We start from the raw sequence: 16,774 nt of genomic DNA, 5'->3' as shown, positions 1-16,774 counted from the left end.
ACTAAGCTCTCATAATGCCGTCCCACACCGAAACCAGCTATCTACCGTTATCCTACTAACCCAATAAATCATCAAGACCATTCCCACTCGAGCCCGCAGGCTTTTGCTGTTGATACTGCGCTGGAGGCGCGCTTGAAGAGGAACTCGCGCCCCAAATTCCGGCACTTGCTTTTTCCTTTGCTAGCTGCCCGAGAGCCGGACCAGTGGTAGGTGTGCTTGTCTTTTTGATTCCGACGCTTGCGGTGGACCATAGCGATCCGAAAGCGTCGCCTCCAGATGATTTGGTTGCGGCGGCGGGTTTTGAAGCTGCCATGCCTGTGCTTGGAGAGGGTTTGGCCTGAGTTGTAGGCACTTGGACGGAGGTGAAATAGTTGGGCTGCGAGCCTTGGTACGTGGTAGGTTTGGGAGGCTGTTGGGCGACCACTGGTGGAGCGAATGCTCCGTAGTTGGCTGGAGATGAGGTGTTGTTGCTTGGTGCTGGGGAAATGGATGAGAAGCCAACGAGATCCGACAAGTTTGCGGCCTTTGGAGCTGAAACTGGCTGGGGAGCGGCATATTGTGTATGAGGTGTAGTTGTAGCGGTTGGTTGAGCAATAGAAAAGTTAGATGATGTAGGTTGTTGAGGGGTGGCAGATTGGAAATCGTCAAAGTCATCGTCGTCCAAAGCATTTGAAGTAGGCGCGCTGATTGGAGCAGCCACTGGAGCAGAAACAGGTATAGGGTCATCGAATGAGAATAAATCGACCTCGGGTTCCTTCTTCTTTGGTGGCTCTGCCTTTTTCGGTTCTGTGGCCTTCCGCCTGGCTGATGAAGAAGACTCGGGTTGTTTTCTTGATGCTGGAGCGGCCATATCATCACCCTCATCATACTCCTCGAACCTATCACGTCGTGAACTTGATCCACCACCACCACCGCCAATTGCACTATCCTGGAAGTCACTTGTCTGTCCTCCAAACCCACCTCCATCTCCATAAACACCACCACTATATCCCCCATAACCACCACCTCCACCCCCTCCAGAAGCTTCCTCACTACCGAAGCCTCCATATCTGCCTCCACTACTGCTGGACATGCCTCCACCAAGACCAGCACCGCCCTCAACGCCTGTATATTTGTTTCGTGTTGCCCTGGCCTTCTTCCGCTCCGCGCGTATCCGATCAACATCACTGAGGAGATCTGCCAGTTCCTTGGCTCTGTTGCGCACGTTAAGCCCTTGGTCTTTGCCGTTTGCATCGATAAAGTGAAATTGCCGTAACATTTTGAGGAGTGTGAGATGGGATCGCGCATCGTCAATGACCCTCTCGGAACCATTCTTTATTAGGAATTCGAGGAGTTGAAGGGCTTTGTAGATTTGTCTCCATTCCTCAGCAGCCTTTTCTGTAAATCGTTTATATATCATTGGCATAATCTCGTTGAGGAGTTGGCTTAAATCAAATTAGCACGTTTCCAATTGATCCGAAGAACGGCTTTATTTACTAGTTGTATGTGCCATTGGCAATTTCTTGCATCTGCAATCAATTAGATCCCGCTTTGCGATCTACTACCCAACCACGAAACTCACCAGACTTGAACTAGCCCCCCACGGTTCGTTGTTTGTGGCCTCTCTAACTTTTGCCTCCATCTCCGTGTAGTTCATAACCGCTGGAATTGTAAGCATATTGACAACTGGCAAGAGGAATACTCCTACCATTCTGAACCTTTCTCACACTGGCTTTGAGATCGTAAATAGAGAGATTGGCCGCAGCCTCTTTCAAACTGTTGAAATCCATACTGGATAGGGCCTGCATGGGAAGAGTGGTGAGGTAGGTATCGTGGTGAAGATGCTTCTTGAGATGCGCTTGCGAAATGGTTGCTGGATGTGGAACGCAGTTGGCCCACCTTAAAGGACAAGGCCACCGAACGCTCAGACCGGGTAGCCTCGATGGATTACAGTCACGTGGATCTTTACGTATTATCTGTTCTCACTCCTACTCTTCGTCACGGGGCGTGGAGAGGTCATCTACATTTCTTTGATGAATCTTTAAATGTTATAATTAGATGGAGTCGTTCATAAATGGCCAAAGTAACCAGGTAATCCTCGTTCACGGTTGCTGCCAAGCCAACATCCAAACCCCTGTTGCCGAAGTGCCCCTAATGAGTTGAAAAGTCGGAACAGTGCAAGCTGTCTTTCTATCAAGTCATCACTGCTTCTGTACCACCATCAATTGTATCAAATCTGCTCTCTATTCGTCTTTATATTCCAGCCTTGTACTTTACCTGTACTTTTCTGTCTCAGTCCGACGTCTCCTTCATCTTTTCGCCTCTACAGCTCTACGGATCTCTTTAGGTATGTACATTTCCCCTTTGCATATTTACCTCTACGCATCTCACGGGGTTCTCGCTCCAAAGAGACATGTTGGAGCTCTCAGCGGTCATGAGATATCCTACATCTATGGATACTATGGTATTGGCAAAGGGGCCAGTAGTCAGCTCTGGTTATATCTTCGCCACGGTCTACTGATGGCCTAACCGAAGAAACCTCACCTCACCTCAGACTCCTCAGTGAATTGTTGGGAGAGCTGTGCCCTGTACTGCACAGCATGGCATAAGCCTCGCCTCGGTCAAGCCGCTGCCAATGTATTACCATCAAATCCGATGCAGCTTCGAGTCCCTCAGCTCATTCACCCTCTCATTACTCAACCGTCATTCGCTCCAGTCAACTTCACTGTTGGTTCCAGTCACGCTAACCCTAATCCGTGCTAGCTCACAATGTTCGCCAGAGCACCCCGCCAACTCTTTTCTACACCCCACTTCCCCTCCTCATTCATCGCAAAATCCTTCACACAACACAATACAAGATCATTTCACGCATCATCAGCAAATATGACCATTCAAACGTTCGTATCACCATCTTTTCCCGTGAGATTTGGGCTAACCGATGCAGTTTCTTCGATGTTACCTGGGAGGGTCCAGTTATGGATGCTCAAGGAAGACCAACCTCCAAGGTCCAAGGCAAGTTCTCCCCTCAGCTCTTACCCCTCCTACCATTGGCAATCGAGAGTCATCAGCTTCAATCACCACTTCATCTTTGCCATCAATCATTCATCAAATCATTACCTCTGCGAGGTTGTTGAGCTTCAGATGAATGATGTTGCTCCCGTTCTACCTCCTCGTTCCAACTTTCTCAAGAGCTTCAAAACACCAAACTAACAACAATATTTATAGAGCAATCCGGCCGCATCACATTCAACCTCTACGATGACGTCGTCCCAAAGACTGCTGAGAACTTCCGTGCTCTCTGCACTGGTGAGAAGGGTTTCGGTTATGCCAACTCTTCTTTCCACCGCATCATCCCTCAATTCATGCTTCAGGGTGGTGATTTCACCCGTGGAAACGTGCGTTTATACTCCATCAAGACACACGGGCAATGCTCACATTGATACAGGGTACCGGTGGTAAATCCATTTACGGTGAAAAGTTCGCCGATGAGAACTTCAAGAGGACCCACACCAAGCCAGGACTTCTCTCTATGGCCAACGCTGGACCAAATACGTAAGCTTACTTTATTTGCTTTTTCCAAATGTTTAACTAACAATCCTCCAGCAACGGTTCCCAATTCTTCATCACAACTGTTGTCACCAGCTGGCTCGATGGCAAGCACGTCGTCTTCGGCGAGGTTGCTGATGAGAGCTCCTTGAACATCGTCAAGGCTCTCGAGGCCACTGGCTCTGGAAGTGGAAAGGTCCAATACAACAAGAAGCCAACCATCGTCAAGTCTGGTCAGTTGTAAGCGGTTGTTGACGCTGGGAGAAGATTGTCAATGAAATCTAAAGCTATGCTTAGCGCAGGGCATTAGGTGGATTCGGCGTCTTTGTGACAATAGCGGTTGGGGACGAAAAGTTCAGCTACGATAGTAAAATGACACTGATTGCCACCCATTGCCAATGTCCTGCAGTTGATTATGTGCTTAAGTGATTTCTCAACTCTTGCGATAGCTTGTAGAGCTCGACTATGCTGATACCGTTGAATGATGCCGCAAGCTTCTAAGTATTTGAATTAGGACTTAAACGGAGCTATTTTGGTTCACATGGCCAATTGCTGAATTCTTAACTTTCAGTTGTATTTCATCTTGAACCTAAATACTGCTCCATTGAATATGTATGTGTTGTAGCAATCCAACAAAAGCCTTTGGTATCATCCCAGAACGCCAGAGCCGCCCACCGCTATGCAAATAAAGACAAAATATACCACTCCTTCAAAATTGCAGCCACTCATCCAAATAAGTACACTCCTTTGGATTCACAGGGCCGCCCTCGTCACAAATGTCAAACACAGGGCATCGACCACAAGGAGCTTCCGTAAGGACACTCCCAAGCTCGTGCTCATCTCTCAACGTCCGTCTGGTGGCTTTGTACCCAATGGATGCTTCTTTCCCCTCATAGGAACCCATTACCACACGCTCGATCTTGCCGTCGAAGCACATTATATCTAGTAGTTGCTGGATCTCGCTTGAGACGAGGAGTTGAGATGTGATTCCGATGTTGTGAATGAACCCCGTGAGCTCGTCTACGTTCGGGTAGCCGTTATAGTCTGCGGGCATGGGGAAGTACGCATCGTATTTTCGGGAGCGGGAGGATCTCTCGTCGTCGATTTCGGGTTTGTCGAGGCCTTTGGAGGCGAGCACTTTGTCTCGGGCTGCTGAGGCTTCTTTGAGAGAGGGTTTCTTTCCGCCTTTACTTGATTTCTTGTAGGCTGAAGAAGAGAAGTAGAAGCTCTTTTGCTTGATGTGCGCATATAACAAGTCGCAGATTTGCTGGATGAATACCTCGTCCAATTCTCCGTCCGTATACCAGGAACCGCCTGTAGCTCGCTCACTGGGCCGTAAATGGGCTTTAATCCACATTTTCCTCGAAGGGTTCTGTACGGATTTCATTTCACCAACCAGTCCCTTCTGTTGCAATTGTTTGAGACATAGCGTCAAGGCCGTCTCGTGGAGATTCAATCTTGCTTTGATAGTTTTGTGCCATATTCCTTCAGCTTCTGATTCGTCAATCAAGCCGTAGACAAGTTCTTGGTCTGCACTGAGACCTCGAAAACTACAGACAAAGGATTAGTTCAACCATCCAATCCGAGTCGTCTCTCGTGAACACTCACACTTTGGCTTCGTCTTCACTACGAACCCGGAACCCTAAACCTTCACTCGAATGTACCGCCTTGAACAATTTCTCATCCAAAAGCGCCTGGGTCACCATAAGAAGCGTCTCGATGTTGTTATCTGGGATAATGCCGAGATCCAAAATATCTGTCTGGTAAAAGACTGTCTGGCGGTTCCCTTCGCCATGGGTGACTTCGTCCCAACATTGCTGGTAGACTCGTCTCTTCGCATCATTCAGTACCTCAAGAACCGGATCGACCTCGTTCTTCCCGCCTAGCCCTGGAGTCTTGGAGGCCTCTTTCGAGGGTTCATCCAGATCCATGGCCGTGCTGCTGGACGCCATGATGGTTTACAACTCGGCGCGCAGGGCTGTCGCAAAGGTCGTGTCACCAGAGAGGATAACGTATTGACATCTGAATCTGCGAATGTGCTGAGGTGCACGGCAGATCAGGAAGTCGAGCAGAATGTGACGTGGTGAAATTTTGGTGTGGGTGACTGGTTCGAAAATCATAAATTTTGGTTCGGCGCTGAGGGGCATGGGCTAGCGAAGCAAGGCTACCAGTCACTAAATTTATGGGCTCTCAGCATGAGTCTCGTCTCTGAACGCTCAATTGATTCATCTCCATCACTAACTCCTTCATCTAGGTCATTCGGCCAGTCATCACATCAATTCGCATCTCATTGTTACCGCTGTTGTACTTCCCTGTGTTCATCTTACACGGATTTCAGACAGTCCACGTCGACACCATTCATGATATTTACATTGCGATTCAAAAATGGTTTACCGAGCTCTGCAACCGCCTGGTGTCGCCAGCGACCGTTGTCATGACAAGATGACAGCGAGCAGCCGTGACTCGGTCTTTCATACGTCAAGAACCAAACCGCAGAGGCCCAATGGCTCCAGGCCTCGAGAAAATCCCAGAAATCTAGGCCCGGAAGAGACCTTTCATTTGACTATGGCAATACTTCGAATCAACAATCGCGCTGGCGGTGGAGTAGCTACTCTTCGCGTACAATACCAAAGCTTTCCTCATCCAAACCTCGAGCTCTGTGCCTGACTCCAAGCTTGTATCCTAGCTCTGCGGCCTTCCGGCGCGCCTGTCTTGAGCCTCACGGGACGCTCCGCGAGTTCCACAGTCTTTGTACCTTCAGGTATTGGTGGCAGAGGGCCCTGGTCAAGGTTACAAGAATAGTATCGCGGCTTTCGACCCACTATCTTGGTTGTGTACCTGGCCAGTCTCATACTGCGACATCTTTAAACGCGAGCAGATACGATTTAACAGGCTCTCGATGATTTAAACTTAAAGACCTCGCTTGGTTTCTCATGAAGCGCCTGGCAGGGTTGTTGCGTCGGAACAAGCCAGTGCAAAGCTTCTCATCTCATTGGCTAACCCAGCGGCTGCCACTACAATTCTTTGTATCAACAATTTATAGACTCACAAGTGTGGTCTTACGTTACTTTGAAGTTATGGAGCTTGGGTCATCAAAGTAGGCCTTACAATGGCGATGAGTAAATACTTAAGCATTGTTTGATTCCTCTGTCCTATTCTTTATTCTTCATCTTATTTCATCAGTTCTCATTTCAACTACAAAAGCCTTTCTTTCCGGTCTCCTTTTCTTTCATTTCATTCTATCGTCTTCAAACCGTCTCATCAGACATTGATCACTCTTTTGCTGCTAGTACAGCCAAGTCACTTTCCGCCTTCATTTCAGTTCGTCAAATTACAACCCGCCAAACGTCAATCTTCAACTTTCATCGACATCTTTCTTCAAGACTTCAATCACCTCTATCCATCTCATACAGCCCTCGCAAACCCTCGTTATCTCATATCCAACGGCCAATATGTCAGCACCACAGAGAGAAAGAACTATGCTCGATCTTGTCTTCACCGTCTCTCGAGCAATGCAAGCCATCTGCCTTATCTGTGTCATCGGAATGACAGCCAACTTTGTCAATGAAATGGTTCTTGCAGAGCAACATCCTGTAGGAGAACTTGTGGGTACACTCGTAGTGGTAAGAATTCTTCTCTACATGACCATTGTTCCTTAAACTAACCATCACCTAGGCATGTATAGCTATGCTGTATGTCTTGATCACCTATCTGCTTCACCACGACGACAAAATCATGTACTTTATTCCGGCCGGAGGCGATGCAGCTCTCCTGATCGCCCTAAGCGTACTTTCCGTCAAAGTCGGCAAGCCACTTTCTTATCTCGACTGCATGGCTCTCTCTAGTTCTGATGCCACCGGGGCAACTGGTAGCTTCATTTCAAGCATAAGCGCCAACTTCAAGAAGAACAACTACTGGATCTGGGCCGGTGCCAACAAGACCACCTGCCTCGAGGTGAAGGCCGTCTGGGGATTCAGCATCGCATTGTGTGTGCTTTTCTCTTTCAGTGCTATCGTTGCTGCCTTGATCGGGAATCAAATCAGACAGAACAACGCTGCGGCGAACAAGGCAAAGGATATTGAGGGATAGATGATGATGTTGGCCGGGAATCATGATCTTGGGGAGAGTAGTAAAAGCACAAGCTGGTCACCGGAGGATCTCAATGCCTTTCAAAAAGGCGCACACAACTTCACACCATATACAAAAACAAAAAGGACACACTCGTTTTGGGGTATCGATTACTGGGTAATGATTTGCTGTTCACGAGTTCGTATCTAATCGACGCTGGATGCTGTCTGATAATGTGGGATAATACAAAAATAAAAATATAGATTGCGATGTTTTACAGATATCCGTCTCGTCTCTTCGTCTAGTGCTGCTGTGATATATAAGTAAGTACCTTCAGTCTGCATATTGTCTCAAAACGTTCCTCACCACCTGTTGCGTCTAACTTAATAGAGATTCAATGGCACTCAAAACAAACTGATATGTCTGAGCCGCGTGTGAATAACCACTTCATACCACCATAGACATATACGTATATATTAGCGCTCTATCATTACAGGCGCGTACAATATCTACACAATTCCAGCACCAAAGCCGCTTAATCCAAAAGAAAAAACAACCAGGATTTTCCCATCCCACACGCCAGACCCCCAAATCCCATGAACCCAAGCTAAAAACAAAATAATCACGAATAAAACTGACTCTTCTGGAAACTCTCAACCCCAATATCCGACGCCTTGCCCTCAACGACAGGCGCCTTCACACTACTAGTCATACTACTAGTTCGACTCCCTCCACTCTGACTCGCGCTCTTGATAGCAGCAACAGGCCGCCCGGGTCTGCCCGCGACTTCAAGATATACACCTGGTAAATAGCCCATCCGTCCATCACGCGCCCGACATCTCCACCATTCGCTTGGATTACCCATGGGATCTGATTTCGAGAGCACAGCTACCAGATCGCCCTTCTTGACTTCTAAATCTACGCCTTGCACCGCGGCGCCGGATTCGGGCGTAAAATCGTAGAGGACGCGGCAGAAATCGAGCTTTGAAGGGTCGAGTTGGGCGATGGGGAGGCCGTCGGGACCAAGTTGGCCAAGACGACGGGCTTCTTCTTCTTGAGAGGCGGCGAGGGCTTTGATCAGTTTGCCCATTAGGTAGGGGAGGCCGAAAGCGGCGGCGATGAAGAAGAGGAAGGGTTTTTTGCTGGGGCGGGGCTGTTGAGCTGGGGAGCCATCGGGGAGGAATTTACGGCCTTCGAAGGAGGCGAAGGCGCTGGGTGTTAGGGCCGTGGCATCGGCTGGTGGTGGTCGGCCTGTTATTTTTGCGAAGAGGGTTCGTAGCCAGCGGAGGACTGTGAAGATGCCTAGTATTGAGCCAAGAGTGTTTCTTAGGTTTCCAAATTGCTCTGCTACTGATACCATGGCTATAATGTGTTAGCAGTGTTCAAAACCTGAAGAATAAAACTTACCAAAGAAGCTGGAATGGGTAGCCATATATGTACTCTCCAACATCTGTGCAAACCCTCCAAATGCACCCACAATACTCTCAATTATCTGGAAAGTAGCCTGTGTACTTTGCGTAAAGCCTTGTGTGAGACTCTGTGGATTATTTGGATCCATGCCTCCCATACCACCATACATCCCCCCCATACCACCGCCATACATCCCTCCCATCCCCCCGATACCTCCCATACCTCCCATCATGCCTGAGCCATAGCCTCCGTAACCCATACCACCCATACCACCCATACCGCCCATGCGGTTATATGGCGAGGAGTATGAACCCATTCCACCGTATGGGGATCCCATTGCTCCAGTATTTCCGTACGGCGAATACGCGCTTGCGTTGCGATTTACTGCCGAGGTGAGAGTGGAAGGCCGTTCGGGAATTGCTGGGGCTGCTGAGGAAGTCGTCCCAGAAGCTGATGCTGTGGGTAATGACGATCCAGTAGTTGTTGCTGTTGAAGTAGAGAGCGCTGTTATCGCGTTAGCGTTTAGTCTCAACACTCTTTATCAGTTGTCAGTCATAACGAACCTGAATTTGCGCCTGCCATTCCACCTCTTTCCCACGGTTTTGGAGGCGATACGCTGGCCATCGCAAGACCCTTAATTATCACTGCCTTACCTTTGCTGGGCGGCTCTTAACACAGGTTACCGCTGATGTTGACGAGGATGGCAAGGCTTTGGTGTTGTGACGTTCGCAAAGCGACTGGAGGCGATTATCTCGTGCAAGCGGCGGGAGCCGAATGCATCGCCGATTTTCTTTGCGAGGTGAGGTTGAAGCCCACTTTGGTGATCCTAGAGAGTTTGCAGAGTATCTTACAATTGAGGATTGTAGAATTCAGGGTGAACACGCGTCAGTCTTTTCAGTGTGATGCTGTTGATAGAGTACAAGCTGTGCTTGAAGAGTGCACCAGACCTGGGAGGTTGGTGAAGACAATGGGTTTGCTCCGTGAACCTCGGCTCCACGAACAGGTCCATCCTGGTAGGGCCAACGTCCAACTCTTAACATCAACAACAACATAACACGAACCTCTCCAAACCGAGGATTCATCTTTCATTTACGGTAATCCTACTGGCTCGGTCTGATTCAATTCAGATGCTCCTTCACTGAAAGCAATAGCTCAGACACGACTGGTCGGCAAGACCCTGATGATGGAGGACGCATACCTGCTTGAGATGGCGTTCATATGCCGCCTACCTGAATCCTATTATTCTCTACCTGTAGGTGCCTAGGTATCAAAGCCAAAAGTTGGAGGTTTAAATCCCGGAGTGTATTCAATTCTTGTGAGCTTTTCATGGCGAGCTTCGGAAGAACTCAATGTCATGAGAAGTTTATTTATAATTGATATTTATTTCTTTTAGAGCAGTGGCTAATTCGACTATTCTTTCATGCCAGCCAAGAAAGAGCTTCACAGCTCTACTTCAACTCAGCAAAAGCCTTGGCCTTCTTCATATATTCCTCCCAAGTAGTAGCCGGCTCTTCCAAAATCTCCTTGCTTTCCTCAAGCGGCTCACCACCATAATAACCAAACTCATTCAACAATCTCATATTTTGAAGTAACTCCTCAGCCGCGAATTCACTTCGACCAAAGCTTATCATGGCACCTTTGAAAACTGTATGAGGGAGCTCATTATACTTGGCGTTCTTTCCGGATTCAGGGAACGTCTGTTTAAACAATTCGACAATCTCGTCACAGGTGTAGTATCGGCTAGCCGCCAAGATACGTTTCCCCAATACCTTCTCGCGATTGAGGAGAATGCCCTTTACGAATTTGCCGGTGTCGTCTTCGGAGTCAAAGAGAGGAATTGGAGAGGATCCTGGGATAGGAAGAGAGAATGCGTACTCTCCGGTTGGTTGTTGTCGGAACATTCCACCTGGAAGATTGGACATGTAGAAGCCGGGCATGAAAAAACTTGATGGTATGCCGGATTCACGAAGATACTCTTCGACTTGCGCTTTGGAGTCGAAATGTTCTACTCCGGTAAGTGCACCGTTGGATACTACATATGTGAGTTAGAATTTAGGATGTGGAAGTCAAGGACTTACGCTTGGTAACATTAGGTAAACTACTCCAGACAAAGTGTTGAACACCAGCTTCCTAGAAACGTGTGAGTTGCCTGATTTCACAAAGGCCTTCGAGAATAATACCTTAGCACCATCAGCCATCGCCTTTCCCTGCTGAAATTCTGCCTCCTTGCTTTGCTTCTCCCAGTAATTCGTAACGCCAAACACTGCATAAGAACCCTTGATAGCAGCCTTGACTGAAGCCGCGTCATTTAAATCCGCCTGTCTATGATATTAAACACCTCCATTTGATATTTTCCGAGATAGCGACTTACAGCAACTGTCTCAGCACCGAGACTTTCTAGAGCTTTTGCTGATGGCTTCGAAGTATCACGAGTAACACCTCGAACAGTCCAAGCCTCCTTCATCTTGGCATCTCCAAGAATGGATTTGACTACAGAACCTCCTTGGGCTCCTGTAGCGCCGAATACGGTGATGATCTTTTTGGTTGCCATTTTAGTTGATGGATTGGTTTCAATGGAGATTGAAATTATTTGCGGGGTAGTTTGTGTACTTGAAAAAAGTAGTTATTCTTTGTTGTTCGAATGTTTTGATGTTGATTGACTGTGAGTAAAGAAAATGAAGCTGGGAATCAAGTATACTTATACTCCAATACCCAAGCTATATATCTCGAGTTCACAGGTTCAAGTACGAGATACCGTATATGGTAAGTCCAATCACCAATTATGTGGTACGGCCCTCCTCATTTGCACAGGAAGTTTAGCCGGTTCTGATACACCAGCCTCACTTACACCAATTGCTAAAAGATGACAAAGGCTCGTCGCATTAGCAGCAAAATCTCCGGAGCCGCAACACGAATGTGTTGTCATGCCTAGTCATGGCGTTGAAAGAAAAGTGCAGTGTGAGTCCGGTACATTGTACGATGCCGGAATGCGAAGGTGTAACCTTTTGTAAGCAACTTTTCAAGTTCGAAAAGGTTTGCGATAGATTTGCCAGACTGCTTCACGCTGCGTAACGTACTCGCAATGAAAGTTGGTACGCGCGATGGACTTTTTAGAGGCCGGCGGCTTGTGTGCACGTGGTGTTGTTATGTGATAAAGCCCCGAAGCAACTAGATTATCAATCAGCAATAATCTTGGCTTCTTGACGCATTCCTGACACACGATCGGATTTTGTGTTGTAACAAGGTTTCGGCTTTACAGCTAGCGGCTATGATAGTTATCTTCTTCCTAGTCTTTTTTCGTAGCTATTGAAGACAAGATTCTGTTCTTTTCGATGCAAACTATATCTTCTTGTTCCGAATAGTAACTGCGGTCTCACTTACGTAATTGTCATGTTCTCTAACCTTGATCTTGTAAAATTTCAATTCATCTCTATTCTATTTCCAAAGACGAGATTCGGTATTCCTCTGATCATTTCATACCCATCAAGTGTGATTCGGAACACCTGTAGACCCAACCGAATTGTAGCATTTAACAAGCTCCCACCAATAACGAATAGTCCAATCTGGCGTGGCGTTTCCCGCACTTGATGGGATATGGCAAGTACATATAGGTTTATGGAAATTAACACGTGGTAGGTATCTGAATCCCGATATCGAGGTCGCAAACGTTGAGGTCAGCTAGGCATACTAGCCAGAAACCTGGTAGTGTGCCATTCAAGAGTAGTGAATATCCGGGGCTCATAGAAAGGGCAGAAGAGGTTTGCTTTTGAAAGTGGAAAAGCTAACCCAGGAGAAAGTGGTCAAAATGTTATGGTTGGTCGAATCTACTCACACGATACTACATGCAGGGACCATAAGACCCTTGGAATATAAAACCCATTAATCAAACGAAAAAGACGACCTTCTTTTCATGCACATGGAGATATGAGCGCGGTACCAATTCTGTAATTGTCTGCTATTTAGAGGAACTTCAATATCTAAGCATGGCTAGCTAGTATATCAAGATCCATCATCGATGATCAACATTCATGTCCGTAACGTTTCCCAGCCCGAGCCATAAAATCATCGTTATCCGTTTGGTATAATGCAGCTTCTCTACGCCGGAAAATGGGTAAGATAGAAGATTGAATAGGTTTATAGCCGAGTGTTTAGTGACCAGCACGGCTACCCATACTGTCGTTCTTTGGTCCTTGACGTTCAGTAAACTAAGTGGCAGGTCAGTAAATTGTAATAACGAGTGGTAGAGGGATGGTGGAAGATTTAGAACAAGAAAAATATGTTTGTACGGACCTCGCCTTCCTGGATGGTTCCCTTCTCAATGATCTGCTTGATCACTTCCTCATCCACGTGGGTACCGAATTCGTTGTCGAGAGTAGAGTGCGAGGCACCATCTAATGTTCCTTGTGCTCCCTGCCTGTTGGTTGAACTCAGTCAGTATGTGTTCATGCTAAATCTAATTCATATCATGGAATTGTGATCAAGTCCAAAGACAGGCTCACGATAGGTGCTTCCGCAGAAAAGGCGGGGTACGGTTCAGGTGAGGGGTAAACATACTTATGGGTAACGAATATCTTGAACGCGCTCACAACTTGTGCAAGTGGGATAGACTTGTCAGTCTTCCATTCCTTCGCAGCCTTTGCATCGTCAATGAAGATGATGAAGTCGTCGTCCTTCCCCTTGTAGTGGATCTTAGTTTGGGATGCTTCACCGCGAGCCATGATTGCTGATTTGGGTTGGAGGTGTTTTGGTGTAAAATTCGTGTGAAAGTTGAGCTGATATCTCAAGTGTAGAGTCTAATGAGTCTTTTGATGGTTTATGTGTTTGTTGAAAGACGAAAGATTGTAGAAAGGGAGATGTTGTAGTTTTGTAGCTCGGATGATCTGTCTGTTGTTCCTGGGGCTTGGTCTGATCGGGAACGGGAGCGCTACGTCATTTGACAGGGAGCCAGCTCACGCGACTACCCTTATGCAAATGCCTCGAACCCACAATTAATCCGTTTGCTATGCTTCAAGTACCATATCTGTTACTTTCAGGATGGGAATTCAAACTGCCTATTCTGATAGCGCTGTTAATCGTGCGTTCCTAGGTAGACCCAGGACAAGCGGACACGCCAGTTGGGCCCAGTACGTCATTAGTGAGCTGCTCCGTTTACAATTTGTTTTAGAACCACATATTGAACCCGTACGCTTTCGGACAAGTTGACAAGCCTGGAATGGATGATCATGAGCAATCAATCAATCTTTAATCGATGTAAATTAAGTATTCTGCAAACAAGGCAATAGAGGTATCAGGTTATTCTGACAGCAAAGTTATCTTCCCCCACTACCTTCAGGCAACGGCATTCGCAGGATCTGTTACTCAGTGCAGTACTCCTGGGCCCAAAAATCAATAACCTCGTCAACCACAGAATTTGATGGATCAGGAAGCAATCTTCGCAAAGCAACTTGACCATCTGGGGTAGTAGCTGCTTGGGCGAGTTCTGCAATGCAGTGATATTCTTCACCTAGAATGTTCCGAGTATGTTCTGGGATGGGAGGGCGAAGTGTACAATATGGAAGTAGAACAACCGCAGGGTTTCCGCTAGATACTGATTTTGGCTTTGTACTACTTGAAACCGCTCGACGGAATTTGTCCAGTGTTTGCTGGAAAGATGCAATCGAGTAGAGTGGAAGAATTGGCATGTCGAAAACACCAAGAATACTGTAAGTCGTTAGCTAGGATTCAAGCAGACGGAAAGGTTTACACACTTTGCTTGTAGGTTCATATATCCGATTGTGCCAGTCTTCCCAGGTGCTTTGTCATGTAAGAGGAAAATGATCCCAACATTGCGACCTCCCGACTGATGGAAAAGTCGCTCGATTCGAGTGGTCGACGTCGTGGGGTCCAGGAGATCAGACGACGAGAGAAGTAGCAGGCGAAAGAACTCCTGATTGTCTTCTTGGGAATACCTTGAAAGTGCGAGAGCTAGGTCGTGTGTCTCCAAAGTTTTCTCTGGTTGAATATTAGTTATGTCGGTATTGATGTACAAGACTAACCTTGCCATTGGCGTTTTGGATCACCAAGAAGAGTAGCTGGAAGTGTGTTCCACTCTTTTCTCTTGCGCAGCGTTGTACAGAATGTCGCTGACGGAGAAGCCATTGCTATCTTGCAATGGTATTCAAAGGATTAGGACCTGGTACTAGATCGAGGAATGTTTTATTATTGACATGCGGCTGAGAAGATACGATTTGAAGATGCCTAGGTAGATGAGTTACCTTAGCGGTCGCGTCGATTATCTAGTGGGCTACTCGCCGACTTATTACTAGACTGGAAGTATTCCCATGTGAAGACAGAAACCATTGCCAAACCACGTTGTCACGTCAGTGGGTCAAGTCAATAGATTAATATTTTTCAACTGGTGACATATGTAGCGCCACTTGATCCTGTCTATTTTGAATGTACATGTTCATGGAGTAGAGTTCCAGAAATTTCTCAATCAGATGAGAGTAGTAGTACAGAGGGGGGAGTTTATGGGTATCTGCGATCCAACATCTCTTTGTTCCACCCAAGGATATCCGCCGCCATAGAATTCTGGCCATGATTGGGCTGCTTCCAGGCATACAACAATGCCGTAGCATACCAACATACAACTTGCACTTCCCCGCGGTCGAATATGCCATCCCTATGGTTATGAAGAGAAAGATATTGATCTTTTCTTCTTTCCGCTTTCCGCTGTCTGCCTTTTCATCTCTTCAATGGCTTGTTCCAGTGTTTCTACACGAGTAATCTGTTTCTTTTCCGAGTCCTCCAATTCCTGCTCTCGTCTATCCAATTCTGCAAGCTTTTCATTCAGGGCAGCTATTTTCTCTGCATTCGCGTCTGGTTTCCCCCTTGTCCGGACATATTCATACAGTATCAATCCGCCAGCAACGAAGAGGATAAACATATCTCCTATAACATCTGCAAAGAGATCAACAGCTTTCCCCTCCGGTAACGGCCTAAATCTTCTTCTCCATATGCTGGTGGACGGGTTTGCCTTCTTTTGAGCCTTATGCGCCTCGTCGATTTTCGTCTGCTCTTCGGTTTTCACAGTCGGAGCCTCCGCTTTCTCTCTGGCTCTCTTTTCGGCCGCTGCATCCCGCAATAAAGTGACTGCCATGCGCATGTTTATTTGATGCATTGTTTGACCATAACGCGCTGCGATCGTTCGGAACTTCGGGTGGTCATGGGCTTGATTCTTAATCCAATTCTACAAAGGTATTAGACAATGTTCAGAAATGAATGGATCAACTTACAGCGCCATATTTCGACACATGTCTGACGAAGAGGGCCGCAAATTTAAAGAGAGGTAAGGGAACCATCTTATTAGGTGCTGTAGACACCAAATTCTAGGTCTTGAACCGCCCTTTAAAGTCAACGGAGTTGGGAGAACATTAATAGAGTCGACCTGCGACGACTAGCCATGACAAAAGCGCTCCACCATTAAAGCTTTATCTTGAATGCGATTCTTAGGCAGCTGAATATTCGAATGAGTCTTCCAATGTATCTACCGCATACAGCTTGACTAATCGGGGATTGTGGGTGCAGGTGGTTGTCCCGCCAACTAGGCATTCGGAAGAAAGTCGCACTCCCCTTGTACGAATGTTTACACCAGCCCGCACCCGTCAAATTGATTTCAAGTCAACGAACTCCAACTTCCGCCACTTCACCCTCGATGCTGAGGATACGATCATTCTCGAAGTGCTCCGTGTAGCATCGAATCAACAACAAAACGGACTCATATCTCTCGATA

At 47.0% G+C, this 16,774-nt stretch overlaps 10 protein-coding genes across 10 annotated transcripts; 3 read left to right on the top strand and 7 right to left on the bottom strand.

Moving 5' to 3' along the window:
* Positions 1-55: 55 nt before the first annotated feature.
* GLAREA_07540 (ENTH/VHS) lies at positions 56-1,769 on the bottom strand (the record flags this gene model as incomplete). Its single annotated transcript, XM_008082228.1, has 4 exons — positions 56-1,424; positions 1,477-1,508; positions 1,562-1,641; positions 1,688-1,769. The coding sequence occupies 4 exons, from the start codon at positions 1,767-1,769 to the stop codon at positions 56-58; spliced, it is 1,563 nt and encodes a 520-aa protein (XP_008080419.1).
* Positions 1,770-2,862: 1,093 nt separating this feature from the next.
* On the top strand, positions 2,863-3,769 carry GLAREA_07539 (Cyclophilin-like protein; the record flags this gene model as incomplete). The annotated part of the gene is made up of 5 exons (XM_008082227.1): positions 2,863-2,876; positions 2,924-3,105; positions 3,205-3,374; positions 3,425-3,531; positions 3,583-3,769. 5 exons carry the CDS (start codon positions 2,863-2,865, stop codon positions 3,767-3,769), a joined length of 660 nt encoding a protein of 219 aa, XP_008080418.1.
* Positions 3,770-4,234: 465 nt separating this feature from the next.
* Positions 4,235-5,477, bottom strand: GLAREA_07538 (uncharacterized protein; the record flags this gene model as incomplete). The annotated part of the gene is made up of 2 exons (XM_008082226.1): positions 4,235-5,075; positions 5,134-5,477. 2 exons carry the CDS (start codon positions 5,475-5,477, stop codon positions 4,235-4,237), a joined length of 1,185 nt encoding a protein of 394 aa, XP_008080417.1.
* Positions 5,478-5,910: 433 nt separating this feature from the next.
* Positions 5,911-6,192, top strand: GLAREA_07537 (uncharacterized protein; the record flags this gene model as incomplete). The annotated part of the gene is made up of 1 exon (XM_008082225.1): positions 5,911-6,192. The coding sequence occupies one exon, from the start codon at positions 5,911-5,913 to the stop codon at positions 6,190-6,192; it is 282 nt and encodes a 93-aa protein (XP_008080416.1).
* Positions 6,193-6,977: 785 nt separating this feature from the next.
* Positions 6,978-7,614, top strand: GLAREA_07536 (uncharacterized protein; the record flags this gene model as incomplete). Its single annotated transcript, XM_008082224.1, has 2 exons — positions 6,978-7,148; positions 7,201-7,614. 2 exons carry the CDS (start codon positions 6,978-6,980, stop codon positions 7,612-7,614), a joined length of 585 nt encoding a protein of 194 aa, XP_008080415.1.
* Positions 7,615-8,215: 601 nt separating this feature from the next.
* On the bottom strand, positions 8,216-9,627 carry GLAREA_07535 (SH3-domain-containing protein; the record flags this gene model as incomplete). Its single annotated transcript, XM_008082223.1, has 3 exons — positions 8,216-8,955; positions 9,001-9,507; positions 9,567-9,627. The coding sequence occupies 3 exons, from the start codon at positions 9,625-9,627 to the stop codon at positions 8,216-8,218; spliced, it is 1,308 nt and encodes a 435-aa protein (XP_008080414.1).
* Positions 9,628-10,451: 824 nt separating this feature from the next.
* Positions 10,452-11,554, bottom strand: GLAREA_07534 (NAD(P)-binding Rossmann-fold containing protein; the record flags this gene model as incomplete). Its single annotated transcript, XM_008082222.1, has 4 exons — positions 10,452-11,035; positions 11,082-11,133; positions 11,184-11,321; positions 11,375-11,554. The coding sequence occupies 4 exons, from the start codon at positions 11,552-11,554 to the stop codon at positions 10,452-10,454; spliced, it is 954 nt and encodes a 317-aa protein (XP_008080413.1).
* Positions 11,555-13,151: 1,597 nt separating this feature from the next.
* On the bottom strand, positions 13,152-13,721 carry GLAREA_07533 (FYSH; the record flags this gene model as incomplete). Its single annotated transcript, XM_008082221.1, has 3 exons — positions 13,152-13,208; positions 13,294-13,417; positions 13,558-13,721. The coding sequence occupies 3 exons, from the start codon at positions 13,719-13,721 to the stop codon at positions 13,152-13,154; spliced, it is 345 nt and encodes a 114-aa protein (XP_008080412.1).
* Positions 13,722-14,357: 636 nt separating this feature from the next.
* GLAREA_07532 (uncharacterized protein) lies at positions 14,358-15,141 on the bottom strand (the record flags this gene model as incomplete). Its single annotated transcript, XM_008082220.1, has 3 exons — positions 14,358-14,703; positions 14,751-14,994; positions 15,039-15,141. The coding sequence occupies 3 exons, from the start codon at positions 15,139-15,141 to the stop codon at positions 14,358-14,360; spliced, it is 693 nt and encodes a 230-aa protein (XP_008080411.1).
* Positions 15,142-15,670: 529 nt separating this feature from the next.
* On the bottom strand, positions 15,671-16,343 carry GLAREA_07531 (uncharacterized protein; the record flags this gene model as incomplete). Its single annotated transcript, XM_008082219.1, has 2 exons — positions 15,671-16,231; positions 16,278-16,343. 2 exons carry the CDS (start codon positions 16,341-16,343, stop codon positions 15,671-15,673), a joined length of 627 nt encoding a protein of 208 aa, XP_008080410.1.
* Positions 16,344-16,774: the final 431 nt, after the last annotated feature.

This window comes from Glarea lozoyensis, assembly GCF_000409485.1.
Source record: "Glarea lozoyensis ATCC 20868 chromosome Unknown GLAREA16, whole genome shotgun sequence".
Lineage (NCBI taxonomy): Eukaryota > Fungi > Ascomycota > Leotiomycetes > Helotiales > Helotiaceae > Glarea > Glarea lozoyensis.
This window is presented reverse-complemented; position numbering and strand designations above follow the sequence as displayed.